Source organism: Acipenser ruthenus, chromosome 9 (assembly GCF_902713425.1).
Source record: "Acipenser ruthenus chromosome 9, fAciRut3.2 maternal haplotype, whole genome shotgun sequence".
Classification (NCBI taxonomy): Eukaryota; Metazoa; Chordata; class Actinopteri; order Acipenseriformes; family Acipenseridae; genus Acipenser; species Acipenser ruthenus.
In genome coordinates this window covers 35,973,043-35,989,970 of record NC_081197.1, presented here as the reverse complement: position 1 = coordinate 35,989,970, position 16,928 = coordinate 35,973,043, and the positions used below count along the sequence as shown (strand labels likewise).

The window sequence follows — 16,928 nt, the reverse complement described above, 5'->3', positions numbered from 1 at the left end:
ATATATGACATATTTTGTGAATGTATCTGCGCATGAACATGCAATTTACCAGGATATTTTTCTTTCAATAATGCATTCTATTTCCATTGTAACAACAAAAAACTTACATTTCTTAACCTTTATTTGTTTTCTTCCTTTAGGTTGTTTAACTGAAAAAATTCCCAAAACAGTGGTATCAATAATAGTAAATGCATGTATCCTACCAGCTGCAGTCAAGGGGGCCTCTCAAATTCATGAAGAATGCAGGTTATGCATTCAGTTTTTAAATACTGTAAATACTGTTTGGCTTTTAACCAGTAATCTGTTTTCTTGTATGCATATAAACAGACACAAGGTTAAGTTTTACTGACATAACTTTCTGAAACAGGAAATTACTTTTCACAGGAAATAACTTGTTCCATTTTGCAATATGAAATGTACTATAGTGTTTATAACGTACAGCACATAATGTATTTTAAAATAATGTTTTACTTTTAACTGTATAAGAGGAAAGGCTGAATTTTGTTGTGTGTGTAAATGTGTGTATATATATATATATATATATATATATATATATATATAAACTGTAAAACTGATCGTTATTGTACTATGAGATACTGTACCTGGTGTGTTTTTTCTTCTCTCTTCCATCCTTTGAAAATAACATCAGAATATAACCTGAAAGTGTTTGTATAACACCCAAACGCCATTGAGCAGGTATCTACTGTACATTTCAAACTACTGTTTCCATAGATGCTGTTCATCTTTATATACACATAATTGTAATACATTTATGACCTCTGGAAACAGAGATGTCAAGCTGTAATGGCAATCATTCATGTGTACTTATACTGTATAATAATGTTGCATAACAGTTTCAATCTGTTTGTTAAGGAAGGGGGAACTGCATGGGCATTATCTCAAACACGCAAACTCCAAAGCAAACTGCGTTAATGGCAGCTGGGTAGCCCATCTACCTGCCTAATGCTGTAAATGACGCAGACACAGAATGATTGAGTGCCACACTCTTGCAGTGTGCATGTGACCTGCCTCCAGAGTGCACAGCAGGTGGAGCTACACTTGGGCCTCCTGCGTTTCAGCCACAGAAATGGAATCCCTGTGTCAGGTGTCAGATTCCGGTCAGAGAAATGCAACAAGATGACTTCCTTACACCTTCTGTAGGTTTGCTGCAGCACAATCCTTTTCCATCAGGAAAGACTAGCATACACTGGGCTAGATGTTTTGTGACAAACCCCATTACCACGGTTCATTTAACAACAGTCTGCTTGACCAGAGGCTGATGGGAGATGAAGCTCTGTCTCTGTGACTATGCAGCTAGGTCTTTGTTTTAAAAACATATCGGAACTTGCATTACAGAAATATGCTGCAAGTCATTACATCTGAAATCAGCCAGTACCAGATACATTTAAATGAAAACATAAAAAAGAGTTACGTGAGGTTTTTAAGATGACGTTGAAAAAAATCAGATTAAAAGATAAACCCATATGAAGTGAGCAAGTTCTACATTTCTAGTACTGACAAAATGGAACAAGTTTGTCATTTTTTAATTGAATGAGCTTATGGAAAAAAAAAATACATATTATGGCGGTCGGCAAAAGAAAAATCCCATTAGCTAATTAGTTATTTTCGTGTAGATAAGTCTTAAAAAGTAAAAGAAAACAGAAAAAGAGGTTAGTAATCCTAATTGGCTGCAAGGTACAACAAGAAACAATAACTGCTTACAATTAGACTGAACTTAATGTCTAATTAATTAATTCATGAATGAGTTAATTAATTAGTGAGTGGGATTAGCTGGTTCCGCTGACATCTCTATAGACAAGATTATAATGGCTCAATATGTCATATGACATATTCTGTCCTATCTCAGAAAAAATACTATAATATTTACCTATTTAGTACCAAGCTGAATTATTATGTAGTTTCCAAAGCTAAAGAGGGTTGACCTGCATGTCACATATCTATTGGGACTGTATACGACTCAAAAGCTTAACCACAATAAGGTCTTAAAGAAAATCAGAGGTATAAAAATTACATACAACTTGTCTTAAATAATGTATTTTATTGCATATGGCTATCAATAATCAATACAGACTAAAGCAATACTTTACTACACCAGTTTAATTGATCATATTTTCTGGTAGCATCACAATTAACAATATATGAAGTATATACAATGGAAGACACAGCACGATAAATTAGGCCTCTTGTCATATTTAACCTTTTGATATCAATAAACAATAGATATACATACTTATAATGAAAACACTGTTTTAATTACTGTTAGGTTCATATAGCAAGAAAAATTATATATTTTTTCCATTTAAAGTTGGCAGAAAAAAATGTACAAACTGCAAATATTCATTTTTTTAAGGTTTAGCAAACATAACACCTTTTTTTTTTTGGTTCCACTCTGTAAACTAAATGTAAAAATGTAAATATTGCATATGCCATTGGTGAAATGTACCTTAGTAGCAAGATTCTCTAGAATATTGATCAATTTTTATTACAGTAGGACTGCAAACCCATTTATTTAGTGGGATGTTTTTATACAGTGTACTGTACAGTGCCCATTCAAAAAAGTCCATACGTCTCCAGATAACTGAGCTGACATGTTCAGCAGATACCATGTTTAGTGCTATTGTTATAGATGTTGTTTTTACGTGAACAAATCTATACAATGTTTACTATTTCAATTCCCACCTTTTATTTAGTTTTGAGCTGCGTGTTTACACTATGTACAGTATTAAATTCACTGTAAATAACTACAGACCAAAAATAATTTGGCCAGTGCATTCCTGTGTTATTATTTATGTTGTTGTTACTCCAGTGGCTTGCACTGAAAAAGAAAATACTCTACATTCAAATGTGTCTTGTGTTACAATCTACTTATTAGAAATATGAAGAGGCAGGCAGCCATGGCCACCATCATTAATCAAGATATGTCCTGCCTGGGTGCTCTGTATGAATACAGAAATCAATCAGGGCTTGAAGAATACGCCTACTCAATGGGCTCAACCCATTTTCACAATCCCTGCATCCAGCATTTCTGTCATGTGAGCTTGTATGGATTACGATTAAGAAGAAAACATATTATAACTGTATTAACAGTGCTTTATGTGTGATGGGAAAGAATGTTTAGAGGGTTTATAAATAATTTCATATTTAGCAACACAGAGACTACAGAATTTGTTTTAAAAATCAGAATTACATATACTTTATGTATGCAGTTACCATGGTGAAAGCTGATTTGAAACACTGCGTTAAATAAAAATAATAATCTTTAAAACAACAATAATATTAACAGTTACAATAATAACATTAAAACAAATTTGAAAACAATCATATTAATAGTTATAATAACATTAACAATAATAATAATAATAATAATAATAATAATAATAATAATAATAATAATAATAATAATAATAATAATAATACAAAAAAAGTGTAGGTTGAGCATTTCAACAGAAAACTGTTTTCTGTTAGTGATACCACCAGGAAATGTTCATCTTAATTGCAGAGGATTCACTTTTTTTTTTTTCTTTCTTTTTAGGTCCAACCGGACCTAGAAGTCGGTAAGGCTTTGTATTTGTCTTGAGACATTCGGTTTTGAAAATAAATGAAGTCCTTTTATTAGTTTTGCAATATTACCTGGCTTTTATATCTTTGAGGTAGGGCTTCAAGGTGTCGTGTGTTTTCTTTTTTCTTTCTTCTCTTCAAGTTCTTTTGCCGCTGTGCTAAGGAGCCCAAACATATCTCCCATAATGCTGTGCATTCGTGAAGCCTTCTTGTGATGCTGGCAAATTATGGTTGTCTGCCAAACGTTCCAGGTTTTGTCGCAGAAACGGCTAAAAAACAAATTTCTGGTAAAGCAAGACATTTTACAGTTTACTCTTGAAGGAAAGCAGCAAGATGATGGTTCCTGATTTGAAGTAACTGAGGCAGAGAGCTCCTCAAGCCTTGAGAATTCACTGTACAAACATACTGCAAGTGCCACAACTGTCTTGACATACTGGTGTCTGAAACAGTAACCCTTTAGCAGCTTGTGTTACAATTATACTCAGAGCAGCTTCTTCAGCGTTGAACTGTAACTTCTTGCAGAGAAGAAACATATTTTTTTCTTAATCTAGAAAAGAAAAAAAAAAAAAAATTATGTCTTGTGATAACAATTTACAAAAAACTCTGTCATGCTTCTTTACTTAGCCCCAGTATTATTAAATCATTTAAAAAACACAAGAAAATTGTTTTACTATTGATCTTAAAATGACTCCATCTAATGATATATATTTCATGGAACTTAAATGTCAGGAATCTTCTTAGGTTTTGTGTAGCTATTTCTAGTACAGCTTTGCAAAATGTCCTACTGTACATCAACAGAAAAAACAACATGTGCGACTTTCTTTAATGTTGTAATGATTTGTTTCTGGTTTCAATATACTGTTCACGATTTAGAAGACTGCTGGTTCTTTATAATAAAATGTAAAATCTCAAATAAAAAGATTACCACTGTCCTTAACCTACTGTAGGACCATATCTAAATAAAATAGATGTGTCCTAGGTACTGTATATAGTAAATGTATTTTACCTGAAATGAACACAGCCTCTTTCTGCGTTGAGATTACTCTCTATTAAAACACAGATGCTTTCATATTCATTGAGCCTACATGTACAGTTAATAGTTAATATTCCCTTTATTTTCTTCCCAAGTAGTCTAACTCCATCTATTTCTTTTGTGCACAAAGATATGTCGTCAGTAAGCTATTTTACCAAATATATTATCTGTACAGACTTTTCTCAATCTCAATGCAATATTGCCCCCCCACCAATGCACAAATGCAGTAAGACATTACAAAAACTATTGCTCTTTAATAGTTACAGACTGAAATTCCTTTTCTTCAAACAGATTTTACCGATATTTTAAAAATATATATATATATAGTTAGAGATTATACCAAAATCAAAATTGAAAAGGATCTGACAAGAAACTTACAGTATCTAACAGCTTCTGGAACAGAAGAGGAAATTGATGATTAGTACGTGCCACCTAGCCAAGCAACCACTCCACATTATACAGAGTCAGCGGAGGGGCAGAACACATGCTACTGCCAAAGACTCCCACCTGACGAGCCATCGCTCACCACTGTCACATTCCCATTAACAGTACGGATAGCAGACTGAATTGTTTGTACACTTTACAAACAGACTTGTTCACCTCCATTGTCACACACACACACACACAATACTTCATTTGCAGCACTGATAACTAGACAAAATAAATAAAGCTTTTACATAAACTAGAAGTCTCAAACGGTTCCTTTTCTGATGAATACAAAGAGGGCCAACAAGAGTTGCTTTACATTAATTTAAGCTACAGTTATATTCATTAGACAGTGAAAATCTGTGCTGTGTTTACGAAGTAGTCTGTAAAAGTAAAACTGTCATTGGCACAGTATTGCATGAAAATAATTGACTCCCATGACATCCTATAAACACTTGTGTGTGTGACAATTATTTAGCTGTGTCCCCATTTTACTTGCTCTTGCCAGACTTCTATACAATATATTTGAGAATTCACCATTGTGTAATGAATGGGTTTATCTTACAGGAATAAATGCTGTTGTTTATGGCTAACAAAATGACCATTACCCAAACAAGTTTTAGACTTAGTGATTTATAACACGTAAGTAAGCTGCAACATACAGTATCACTGATTAATAAGCCATTGTAGTATTTGAACAGCATAGAGTGTACTATTCATTAATACAATTCCTATACCACAATATTATACCACTGTATTCACATAGCTAAATTCTCAGTTCCATTCAGATTGAATTGCAAATTCCAATCTCATATCCTTTCTGCAGATTTTTCAATAAAGTCGCTAATTATTTTTCTGTACAGGTCGGGTTGGTTGGACAAGCAGCGGATGTGCTTTTGGTGATCAGCAGGATGACTTAATTTTACATTTGCTGAACTAGTACAATACACTATAAATGAACACAACAGCACACACAGTCAAGGCTGGTGGAATTATTTTGCTCTTTGCAGCTGATGCAGATGTGCAGCAGGCAGCATATCCAGTTTAGGCAAGTACAAGAGCCAGGTTATTACCATATGCCACTTATGCTGTGCTATCTACAGTACCTGAACAAACAACAGAAATCAGTCCAAGTCAAATAAAATCGTAACTATTTCAATGCAGAAACAGTGTAAAAAGACTCAAATTCAAAGGAGAAAGATACAGATTTTTGGTTTTGGTTTTTTTCTGTAACAGACCATCTAGAAGTCATAAAAAAGTATTATTTTTTTCCCCCTTCAGGTTCAGATTAAAAACAATATTGTACTGAGGGCTGATTAAGTAGCAAGGTATTTGAAAGTAATTGTTAACATCTGCTGGTACTAGATTTTTACAGTGAGCATGTAACATACCAAGAGAGGACTTTCAGATGCAGACTGAATTGAAATCTTAACAGTTGCTCTCTGTTCCTATAAAGGCATTGACAGATGACCACTGCTACTGTCTCTTGTCACAACCCTCTCCTCTCTCTACATTCCCCACTCATTACAAAATGGACTGCTTTTTATCATTTTGCCCTTTCATATCCTGCTGTAAAGATACAAACCACCATTGTAACAGTATTCAAGGACAATGAAAGTAGCCCATTTTGGTCATAACTGCATTATCCACATTTACACTATGCTGTAAACTATACTTAATATGCAACAGTACAATGCATTATTTGAGAAGGTTACTAGGAGTAGCTAATTCCAGATGTCCAATTTTGTAATAATGTACTGAGCACATTTCCTGTTGGAGAGAAAAAAGAAGATCTGATAACATTTAATGAATCAGCCACCTGCAGTCAGGCTTTTCTTCAAAACGTCAGCTGGAGCTCCTGTCCATCCACTTCTTAAAAACAGTGCTTTGAAGACTGGCCTGTCTGTTGTTTTAAGCACACACTGTGCCATAATAGTTGATATTAATAAATGCAAACTATTTGCAATCTGTCTACTAGTTGTTTTAGCATATACTTCAGCAAGTCAGCAACATGTCACTTACAAACTAACAATCTCAATTTGTTCAAGTGCAAAAACTCCCTACTGTGAGACTGAATGCATCACATAAACAGCACTGAAAAATACTGTTCTGGCCTGGCACAGACAAAGGACATTTTAATTGCACTTTCTGTTCTGCAACATTTTATCACCTAGAGTATATTCACTATCAAAAAGAAGAGCAAAAACAATAGCAAGGCAGCTGATGCGGAGGGATTAGGAAATCCTCATTGCCAAAAGCGATTTGTACTTTTTTATTTTGTCCTAAAACACTGAAATCCAAATCAGTATAAGATCATAGAGGTATGAGCTGGTTCTTTTTACATGACAGTTCAGAGAGTCACATAAATGCCAAGATACAGCTCCTTATGTAATGTTTGTGAATACAAGGTTACTTCTTTAAGAGCTGCTGTGGATGGTCTGTACAGGACCGTGCAGGGGTTCGCTTATTACTGCAGAGGCAATTTTCTTTGGATCAAGCCTGCAGCTCCTGATGTTGACTCTGTCAGCCAATGGGGAGTCTCCACTGTTTGGCAGAGCGCTCCAGCCCTGTGACTCTTTCCCTGACTCTAAACAAAACAAGCAGCTCAACAATGTCTAATCCCTGCGTAAAGTAATCCATTTTAGCTCTGTACTAAATGTAGGTAAAGTTTAGGATGTCTTTATCTTTAGCTGGAACATCCTGGCCTACTCTTTTTTTACACTGTTGTCATGGAAACTTCGACACTGGAGCTAGCCATTATAGAAGCCTCCTCAAAAGTACATCCTGGGCTAAAAAAAATACAGCCTCCTGAAAGACACAAGAACCACCTTGATTTTCAAATTTAATGCCATCTTTTAAAAAAAAAAAGTTATTCACACGTAACACAAGATAAGGGCCTCTTTGTTCGGACAGAGTGTTTAAATTATCTTCTTGTAGTGCTCCCGTTCCTTGGCTAAAGGGCAATTATTTGATCCTGTTTTGTTTTGGTAGTGAGGCAGATGGTCTGCAATCATTAGCCTATTGTCAGTGGCGATCCTGAAGTAGATAACAAGTGAGCACTGCTTGTAACGGCAGGTGCACAACCCTGGGGCTGCCATCTGCTGGGATGGAACTACTTTCTGTTCTAGAATGCTTAATATGTTTTAAAAAATAAATAAATAAATAAATAAATAAATAAATAAATAAAGTTAACATTTTACCGTCAACTTTGTTACAATATCTGGCACCTGATAAGCACCCATATTCATCTAAAATGGTCACAAGGTTTAGTGTACATTAATACATCTTAGTTAATTTATATTCTGCAGCATTAGCTTTAAAAAAACTTCAAATACTCCACATGATGTGGGAGGGGTCAAAAAGGTGGTTCATTTGATTTACAGTGCTCTTAGGGTGGGGGGAGGGGGTATTGTGCTAGTTCTATACATTTTTGAATGCTTAAAATCTGTGTGTGCAATGTTATGACTGCCAGTTGTTTTCTAACTCAAGTTAAGATGCAAAACTAGATAGATTTCGAATCTGAGATCACAAGTACCACCTATAGAAATTAAGGCCCATTTAATAAATTACGAATAGCAAACTAGTTTCAGTGAGCAAAAACAAATAATTGAGATTCCACCTGCAACAGTTATGTGTTAATGATTTGACAGTAAATGTCTGCAGTTACAGCTGCGGCACAAAGCCTAAGAAATGGAATCTAGCTGTACAGGTAGGTTACGGTACAGACTACTTACACTTAATGTGCTATGCACTATGTGAGAAACAAAAACCTGGCATCACATGCCTCTCTTTGCAAGCAAATTATAACTAAATAAATAAGAACCACATACAAAAATAACCTTTATACCTGGGGCTAATCAATTTTACAAACAATACTGTTGACTTTGCAGAATTTCTTTTTTTTTGTATGGTTTTGTGAAAATTAAATTCAGATAAAGTGTTTTGGTTATTTTGAAAAAGACTAAAGCAATCTGAAGCAATCTTAAATTTGAGCACTTCCTCTGCCTTGGGCAACATTCTTGTGCTGATCCTGGTAAAAACAACTCCTGCCTGAACTGTTTACGTTATCAGAGAACAATACTCTGTGAAACTGGGCACAGCCACTACCTTATTTGTTCTTGCTCACTGGCATTTGTAAATCTCTTTTCATGATTTGAAAACCAGCTCTTAATTTACACTTTTATTTGGAATGCTATGTTCTTTTGTTTAAGTTGAGAAATGTTAATGAGCAATTAAATAACCTTTTTTTCTCATTTCTCCATTTAAAACTCTCAACTTCAGTTGCCCATTGTTATGAAAGTTTGTTTGGACCACTTGAGGCTCTTTATTAACGCGGTGAGAACGAGGTTGTTGTCTTAAAAGTGTACTTGTAATGAGAAAAAAAAACAAAACTACTGAACCATCAACACCTAAATCATGTTACAAAGTTTTAAAAAAATGTAAAAGGTGTCTACAGTAAACACACTATCAAGTATGTCATATATTAAAACAGAAGAAAATGGGCCCTTTATATTAAAGCTTGCTTTCAGTATTTAAAACAAAAAGGAAATACTAATAAATAAATAAATAAATAAACAAACAAACAAAAAACAATACCCCAAAACCAAGCAGTTTGAAAAACAAGAGAGCAGATACCCATCAGAGCAACCTTTTTGAACAGCCTACATTCCAGTCATGAACCGAGTGACAACTGGTAAACAACCGACTCAGTTGTTTTTCTATAAACTGACCCTAATCACTGCACAACTACCTACATAAAACTAACAGCCTCTTGAAACAGTCACACAGTTTGTGATGCACATGCTCAGTTCCTGGAATGAGCTTTACCACACAGTACATGTTTTGTGAAAAAACTAAAAACAAAACAAAACTCTCCACTTGTACGAGCATGCAATGGAAAATAGATCAGCTGAGTAACAAGTAGTACAGAACATAAAACTAATCCATTAAGGACATTCAAAGTTTATTGTATTTGGTATTTTATTATTATTATTATTATTACTATTTATTTATTTATTTTTGCCCCAATTAAATGCACGTGAGTTACATTAAAAAAGCAATCTTTACATTCGAGGATACAAATTGTAAGCACAAAAGTGCTGTGCAAGGACTGTAATAGGGTTTCCGAGCTCATTGTTTAGAATCTTATAGTGCTTTAGGGGGCAATACAATACTTTTGTGTTTTGTACCCGTGACGACTGTTTTGTTCTGAAGAACAGGGATTCCATTAAAAATAGATTATGACACTGTATTAGTCAGTGTATGCTGTATGATTTAGCTACAGTACTATACACATTATTTATTTATTGTGGTGAAACAGCCATGCTTTGAAAAAAGCAGACGCACTTCCTGCACTCAGATCGGTACGTGATCCTCATAAGGATAACTTGGTTTTTCCAAAATCTTTATCTGCATTAAGGAGTGTTAGGACAGCAGTGCCAGTATCAGCCTGCTGCCACAGTATCTAGGTTGCCAAAACCAGTACTGAATGTTCAGCGCCAGACCGAACAATACCGGTACAGCTATTTCACCAAGTGTGATTTTAGGTTTCTGGAATTTGCAGGACAATTCTACCACAATAAGCAAGAATATTGTGTTTGCATGACCCTCTCTCTTTCTATCCCTGAGCTACAGCCCAAATCAAATATTTAACAATGTTGGTTCCTGTAGGACAATGACCTACAGTATTTGCTTATAAACTGTATTTGTTGTACTCTTGAAGCCCACATTCTTGCTGCATTATCCCATCAATTGATCAAAAGTCAAAGCAGATATATGTGCCGCATTACAAATAACACCACTTTTTGTTAATAAGCCCTAAGATCACAAAACATGTGCAACAGCTAACACTGTATTGCAACACACACATATATATTGCTGAGGCACTGCATGGCAGTTAGCTATTGCACATGTTTTGAGGCCAGGAGAGGAGAGTAAAGCTGTGCTCTTATCTTGTCACAACAGCCAGAGGTCACACTTTTCTAATCAAATACAAATGAAAGTGCACCTGCCTTAAAAACACAATCGATTTGAAGTGCGCGTGTATTTATTCCACTACATCCAATGTCGCTTTTAAACAGAAGCTTCCTTCGCCTTCTAGCATTCCATTCATTCATCCGGTTTTCAATTTTCTTTTTAGCTTCGTAGACATTACTAATTATATAACAACGTATACATTAATTAGTCTGATTTGCTATGCTAAAACTAAGAAATGATATGCTCCTTGACACCCAACCAGTACGGCTTGTGTGGCCCCCATACCATTCTGACCTTTCTAGAAAAGTAACAGCTTTAGCAACAGTCTTTGTCAATTTGACTTGGTAAGCAACAACAACGCACTGAAAACAAACACGCACACATTTCAAAGCATAATATAAAAACCTATTTATAATAATAATATAGTACATAGACGGGTCAGTTTAGCAATTTTTTTTTTCTAGTTTGGATATTTATCAATTATTATCAGTGTTTAAATACATAATTAGAAATAATAAAGTAGTAGCGCCGCGCTCTTTCAAACCTTGCATTTGCATTTCTACCCCACTAGTTTGCAAAAGAATACAAACTCGGTAACATTCTGTAAAAAAATATATTTCTGAGCACTATCCCATTGAATGTAGAATGTAGCAAAATGTAGCAAGCAAACTGTATAATGCAGCCATGCCCTGAACCAATTATTTTTTAATGTTTGTTACAGTACATTAACCGCCGCCCCGCACCCCCTACATGAAAAGGTTTTTTTTTATATATATAATAAGGTTCTAACATCTGCGTGGCGTACAGTAAATAGTTAAATATCGCTACTGTAAACGGTAAGAATTAATATATGCAATTAGCAAATTGGTAAGCAAATCTAGTTAGCTAATTAAAGATAAAAAGATTGTAGTTAATCATTTTGGACAGTTACAATTAATTAGAAATGTCTTGTCCCTTTCCCTTTTGTTTTTATTACTTTAAATAAATAAATAAATAAATAAATAAATACATTTAAATAATTCACAAGTCACTTGCTACACACACATACAAATAAAACAAAATCATACTCAGTCAATTCATTTTGAAAACAGAAGGCTTGCGTTCAGTTTTATTTTTGTGCTTCAGTTGTTTTTTTTTACTCTGCATACACCAGCGCTTGGAAACTGGCTTCCCTTTCAACTAAGAAAAATACTAATAAAACTATAGATTTACTGGTTTTCGGAGCAATAACCCATCCTTCCCTAACTGCACACACACACAGTGCTGTATTGGTAAAAGTAGCAGTAATGCACATTAACCTATGTGAATGGGTTCACAAACTGTCTATTTTGCAGTTGCCAAAATGATTTAGAAATGCTTATTGACTTTACAGAATATATAAAAGTATATAACCCACTGACACAACAATTATATGTAAGACAAACACAAATACTAACCTTGAGTAGCAGCAGTGGCTTCCTTTAAAAAGCCTATACTGGCATAAAGGCTGGAATCTATTCCATTCGTACTGCCTTTTAAGTAATTGGCTGTCTTAAGTCTTACAATGTTTTCGCAGTTTCCCAAGTTGTCATCCATCAGATCTAAGGCAATGTAATTCAGTCCGTTTTGAAAACCTGCAGATGTCTCGCGACACATGGGACTGCCGTACTCTTCTTCAGACCCCTCACTTTTCCTGAGAGAAACATTTTCTACAGAGGCAGAGCTGTGTCTCTTGGGATCATGTGCAAAGGAAGGAAAGACCGGCGTTACAGTAGTGGTGGAGGAAAAGGTTTCAGAACTGTGGCGTCTTCGTCCCTGGGGGTCCGCACGGATCACCTTAGCCCCTCTGTCAGGGTCCAGTGAGGGGCCAGGCAGCATGAAAGCCTCAACCGCTGACATCTGATCTGTCAAGGTTATTCTGTTTACCACATTTGTGGGGCTTGTAGTTTGTGCACTTTCTGTTTTTTGTGAAATAGGCTGTGGAGGTGTATTTCCCATCCCAAATGTCATTTCTGTGTAATCATCTTTGACTGGACTAGAGAGGCACACAGACACAGTCTGTGCTTTGAGGTACTCATCATCAGGCTGGCTTCTGCAAGCACATAAGGCAGATATCACACTCAATGAAACTACAGGAGCATCCCCAGACTTAGGGGACTGTGAACTCAGGTCGATGTTCATGTAATCTGATAAAGGGGATCTCCTGTGCCCATTTGTAGAGCCCAATGAAGATGCCAGGCTTTCTGTAGACAAAGGAGGCGAGTAACTTGTAATTTCACTGAAGTCTATTTTTATATACTCCCCTGGACTTTTGGGCTCAGGTGGCAAGGGGTGCTCATTCATACTTGGCAAAGTCTTCAAAGTATCCAGAAACAACCTGGTTGGCCTTATGTTTCGCCCCCTATGGACCAAATTTTGTCTTACTGGTGAGGGAGCCAAATGGTTTGTTACAGCCAAGTTGGCTGACGTGGTACAGTAATTTGACTCCTCAACAATCATTTGATTCTTCAAATTCATCATTACATACTGTTCGGTGTCCCCATTTTTTTGTACCTGTGTCTTGTATGATCGAGGCAATGAATTAAATGCAGAAGAAGGTTTTGGGTGTTCGCTGTTAAGGGAGCTCAGAAAGTAATCAGGGGGCGTAAGCAAGACACAGTGGTCCACAGGGGACATGTTCATGTAGTCGCCGTTTGTAAGCTTACCATCAGAGCTCTCAACCGATAACTTGGAGCTGCACCACATTCTCATATAACCGCTGTCATCAAGAGAGCAGCTGCTGGGAGAATTGGTTGTGTGGCCGTTCCCATTCACTTGGGGGTGACATCTTGGGTTGATGATTTGTTTAGGAGCTGAGATGCTAGTGGGACTCATTGGCATGTAGTCTTCCTTCCTGCTGGAATTCGCTGTCACTCCAGGTGTCATCGGCATGTAGCCATCATCACCCAAGTTGCTACTTGAGCTTTTGTGTGACCCAATTTCAACGTCACCATAATCTTCTGGATATGGATTGTAAGTAACTTTCGGTGATGCTGTATATGAATGGCCAGAGTTGCTGCTGGCGTTTGTTGCTCTCATCAACGTGTACTCATCCAGAGATGCTGAGGAGACAGTGGATGCTGCTCTCTGTTGTGGTGGTGTTGTCAGCGAATAGGTCCTCTTTCTGTATGCTTTATCTAAGTCCAATAACTCTTCTCTTGATGCTCGACTATAACCGGCAGGCCTGCCCATTGTCATGTAGCTATACAAGTCACTGTTCTCACGGTATGGTGGTGTGTCATCAATGGACTCAGGTGTGTTGCTTCTGATGCCCAGATACTGTCTAACATCCCCTGGACTTGAGCCACACTCATCACAGGACATGAAACCACCGTCACTTGGTGACCCTGAAACAGAGGCACTCCCACTAGATGGCCGCTGAATAGTGTCTAACGCTGAGCCATGCCCACTGCTTGATGACAAGCTCACAGGGCTTGTAGCTGAAGGCGGTGACTGAGAAACTGGCATGGACATTGATTTGCTATGGTGCAATGGATTAGTATGGAAAACTCTTGAGGGTCTAGTGGTGACAGTATTGGAACGACTAAGGTGTGTCCTTACCGTGCTTGGACTGATCGGGCTCCCAGTCACAGACACTGGTCTGGACATGGTTCCATCCCCTTCGCTCGCTGTCCGGATACGACAAGAGGACAATTTATTGGCAGGTGAAGTAGCTGCCGTGCTGTCAGTCCTTGACCGCCGGGTTAGTCCAGTCTGACTGGGTGGCAAGTTATTTAAATGCCGCCTGGTAGGCACTGAAATGGGGTTGGTACCTGAAGACTGGCTTTTACTCCTGGGTCTGAATTCTGATAACTCTTTCATTGCTTTCATAGCTTCCAATATGGTCTCGTGTATATTCTGAGCCACTACAGAGTCGTCTGCTTGCATCCAGAGCTCCCCTGGACCTGTAGAAGCAGACCTGCCCACTTCAATGAAGAAAAAATTGTCTGAGTGCCCACATCGTCTAATATTCATTAGCTGTAAACTGACAGAGGGCACCTCAGAGTTCAATTTGACAAAACCAATGCTCCTGCTTGAAAGGCACAGCCTGTAAACGCCAGTTAAATTCTTGCTCTGTCCCAGTCCTTTGGATTTCAGATTAACCTGCCAGACCTCCTTGTAAACTGCGTTAGCCGGAGTAATCAGTCCGTAGTTTGTCTCTTCAATCCCCACCAGGGAAGAGGCTGAGGTGGAAGCAGAACCGTCGTACACTTTCCCTTCATTCAGTAAATCAGTTAAAGCTAAGTACCAGCTTTCCTGCTCCTGCTCGTTTTCAGCAGCCACAGCAAAGTACTCGTCCTTGGCGTAAAGGGCGATCAGGTGTTTGTGTTTGGCGTCTGCTCTCTTGTTGATATTCAGACAGGAGTCCAGAGTTATGATCCTTTTAGCAGCCGACTTGTTTTTCCATTTCTTTTCGTTCTCGTAGTACTCCAGTCTCGCAGGCAAGCCCTCGCTCTGTTCTTTCAAAATAAAAAACCTCTTGTGCCCGTGTTTCTGCTTCTTCAGGTATCCGCATTTCTTAATAGTATTATTATTAATATTAACATTAGAAAATAGCTGCCCTCCCGTCGTTGGCGGACTCGCCATCCTCTTCTCCTAAACTCACTTCTTAACTTTGTGTCTGTTCTTTTTGTATGTGGAAAAAAAGCTCGCTTTACCTTGTCGTTCTATTTCTTTCCTAGCGCCCGGGTATCCATTCGGTATCTGTAACAGTTTAACAGTAAATAACGCATATCACTGAGTGACTGAACTGAAGAGCAAAACAACATGTGACGTTCTACACATCCAGCTTTAGTTAAAAAAAAATAATAATAATACAAGGCGGTGCAACCTTGAGAGGGGCGTACCTGTCCATCCTCCCATCTGGTCGGCTCATTGGTTGAATTAAGTGATTGAGAGTATTGGCAGCCCGTTAAACTTACACCCCCTTTTATTAGGTATTATCACGCCTCTTTTCACACAGGCAAAGGTACTACAGGGCTGACACAATTTGTTATTAATCTGTTTTTTTTCCTGTCGGTTGCGTATGTCTTTTTTTTTTCTTATGCTTCAAGCAAAATAATCATTTCTTAACAAACACTCTTTTGTTTGGTATCAGTGGAAACATTTATCCGCATTATAACACTGCTGATAAAAAATCTAAATACACTCAGGGCATTCGTCAGTGAGTATGTGTGACTGGATGTGTGCGCGTATCAAGAATGAAGTGAAAGTTATTAGCTTACAATACGTCTTTTAAAAGCAACGTTGAAAAATATTTGTTAAGTGGTGCTGCACTGGATGATGTAGCCTTCATTAAACCCTGATTGCGCCAGCACTGCATTTGAATCTGCTTTTCCTATCCTTGATAAACAACTCTCCTGCAGTGACACTTTTTATAAACCTTTTAAAAGAAACAGTGCCATAGCTATTACTGTATATGATATATCGATTAAGGTTGTTTAAATATACGTATAGATAAATTAAAAAGCATGAAAGAACAACACTGGCATAATAACAGCTTGGAGAAAAACAAGTGTGTACTTTTGTTTTGCAAGGTTGTTTACCGCATTTGCGCAGAGTGCATTTTACCCCAGCTGCAAGAAAAAAAAAAAGTGAAGGATTTTTTTTTTTATTTACATCGGCAGTAGAGGCGATAGTCCCTTAATCTCCCAACAAACAACATCAACTTGTAACCATGGCTCAACTCCACACGCATTCAAAACAACAACAATGTTGTGGTATGTGCCTGTACACCCCTGGAATAATTTGCTTGTGGGTATTAATCGTTTTTCTAGCCCTTAATGCTTTGCTGGTATTTCTCTTGATTTGTGCACATTTATTACTGTAACCCAATTCATAGAAATACATGCACTTCAATAACTCATTGTATTGCTAGGTGTCAAACACAGAGGAG

General features: G+C 37.1%; 1 protein-coding gene across 1 annotated transcript; it reads right to left on the bottom strand.

Annotated features, from left to right (window-relative positions):
* Nucleotides 1-2,039: 2,039 nt before the first annotated feature.
* LOC117405851 (insulin receptor substrate 2-like) lies at nucleotides 2,040-15,849 on the bottom strand. Its single transcript, XM_059029921.1, has 2 exons — nucleotides 12,451-15,849; nucleotides 2,040-4,126 (listed from the first exon to the last, which is right to left on the bottom strand). Exons 1-2 carry the CDS (start codon nucleotides 15,617-15,619, stop codon nucleotides 4,122-4,124), a joined length of 3,174 nt encoding a protein of 1,057 aa, XP_058885904.1. The 5' UTR covers nucleotides 15,620-15,849; the 3' UTR covers nucleotides 2,040-4,121.
* Nucleotides 15,850-16,928: the final 1,079 nt, after the last annotated feature.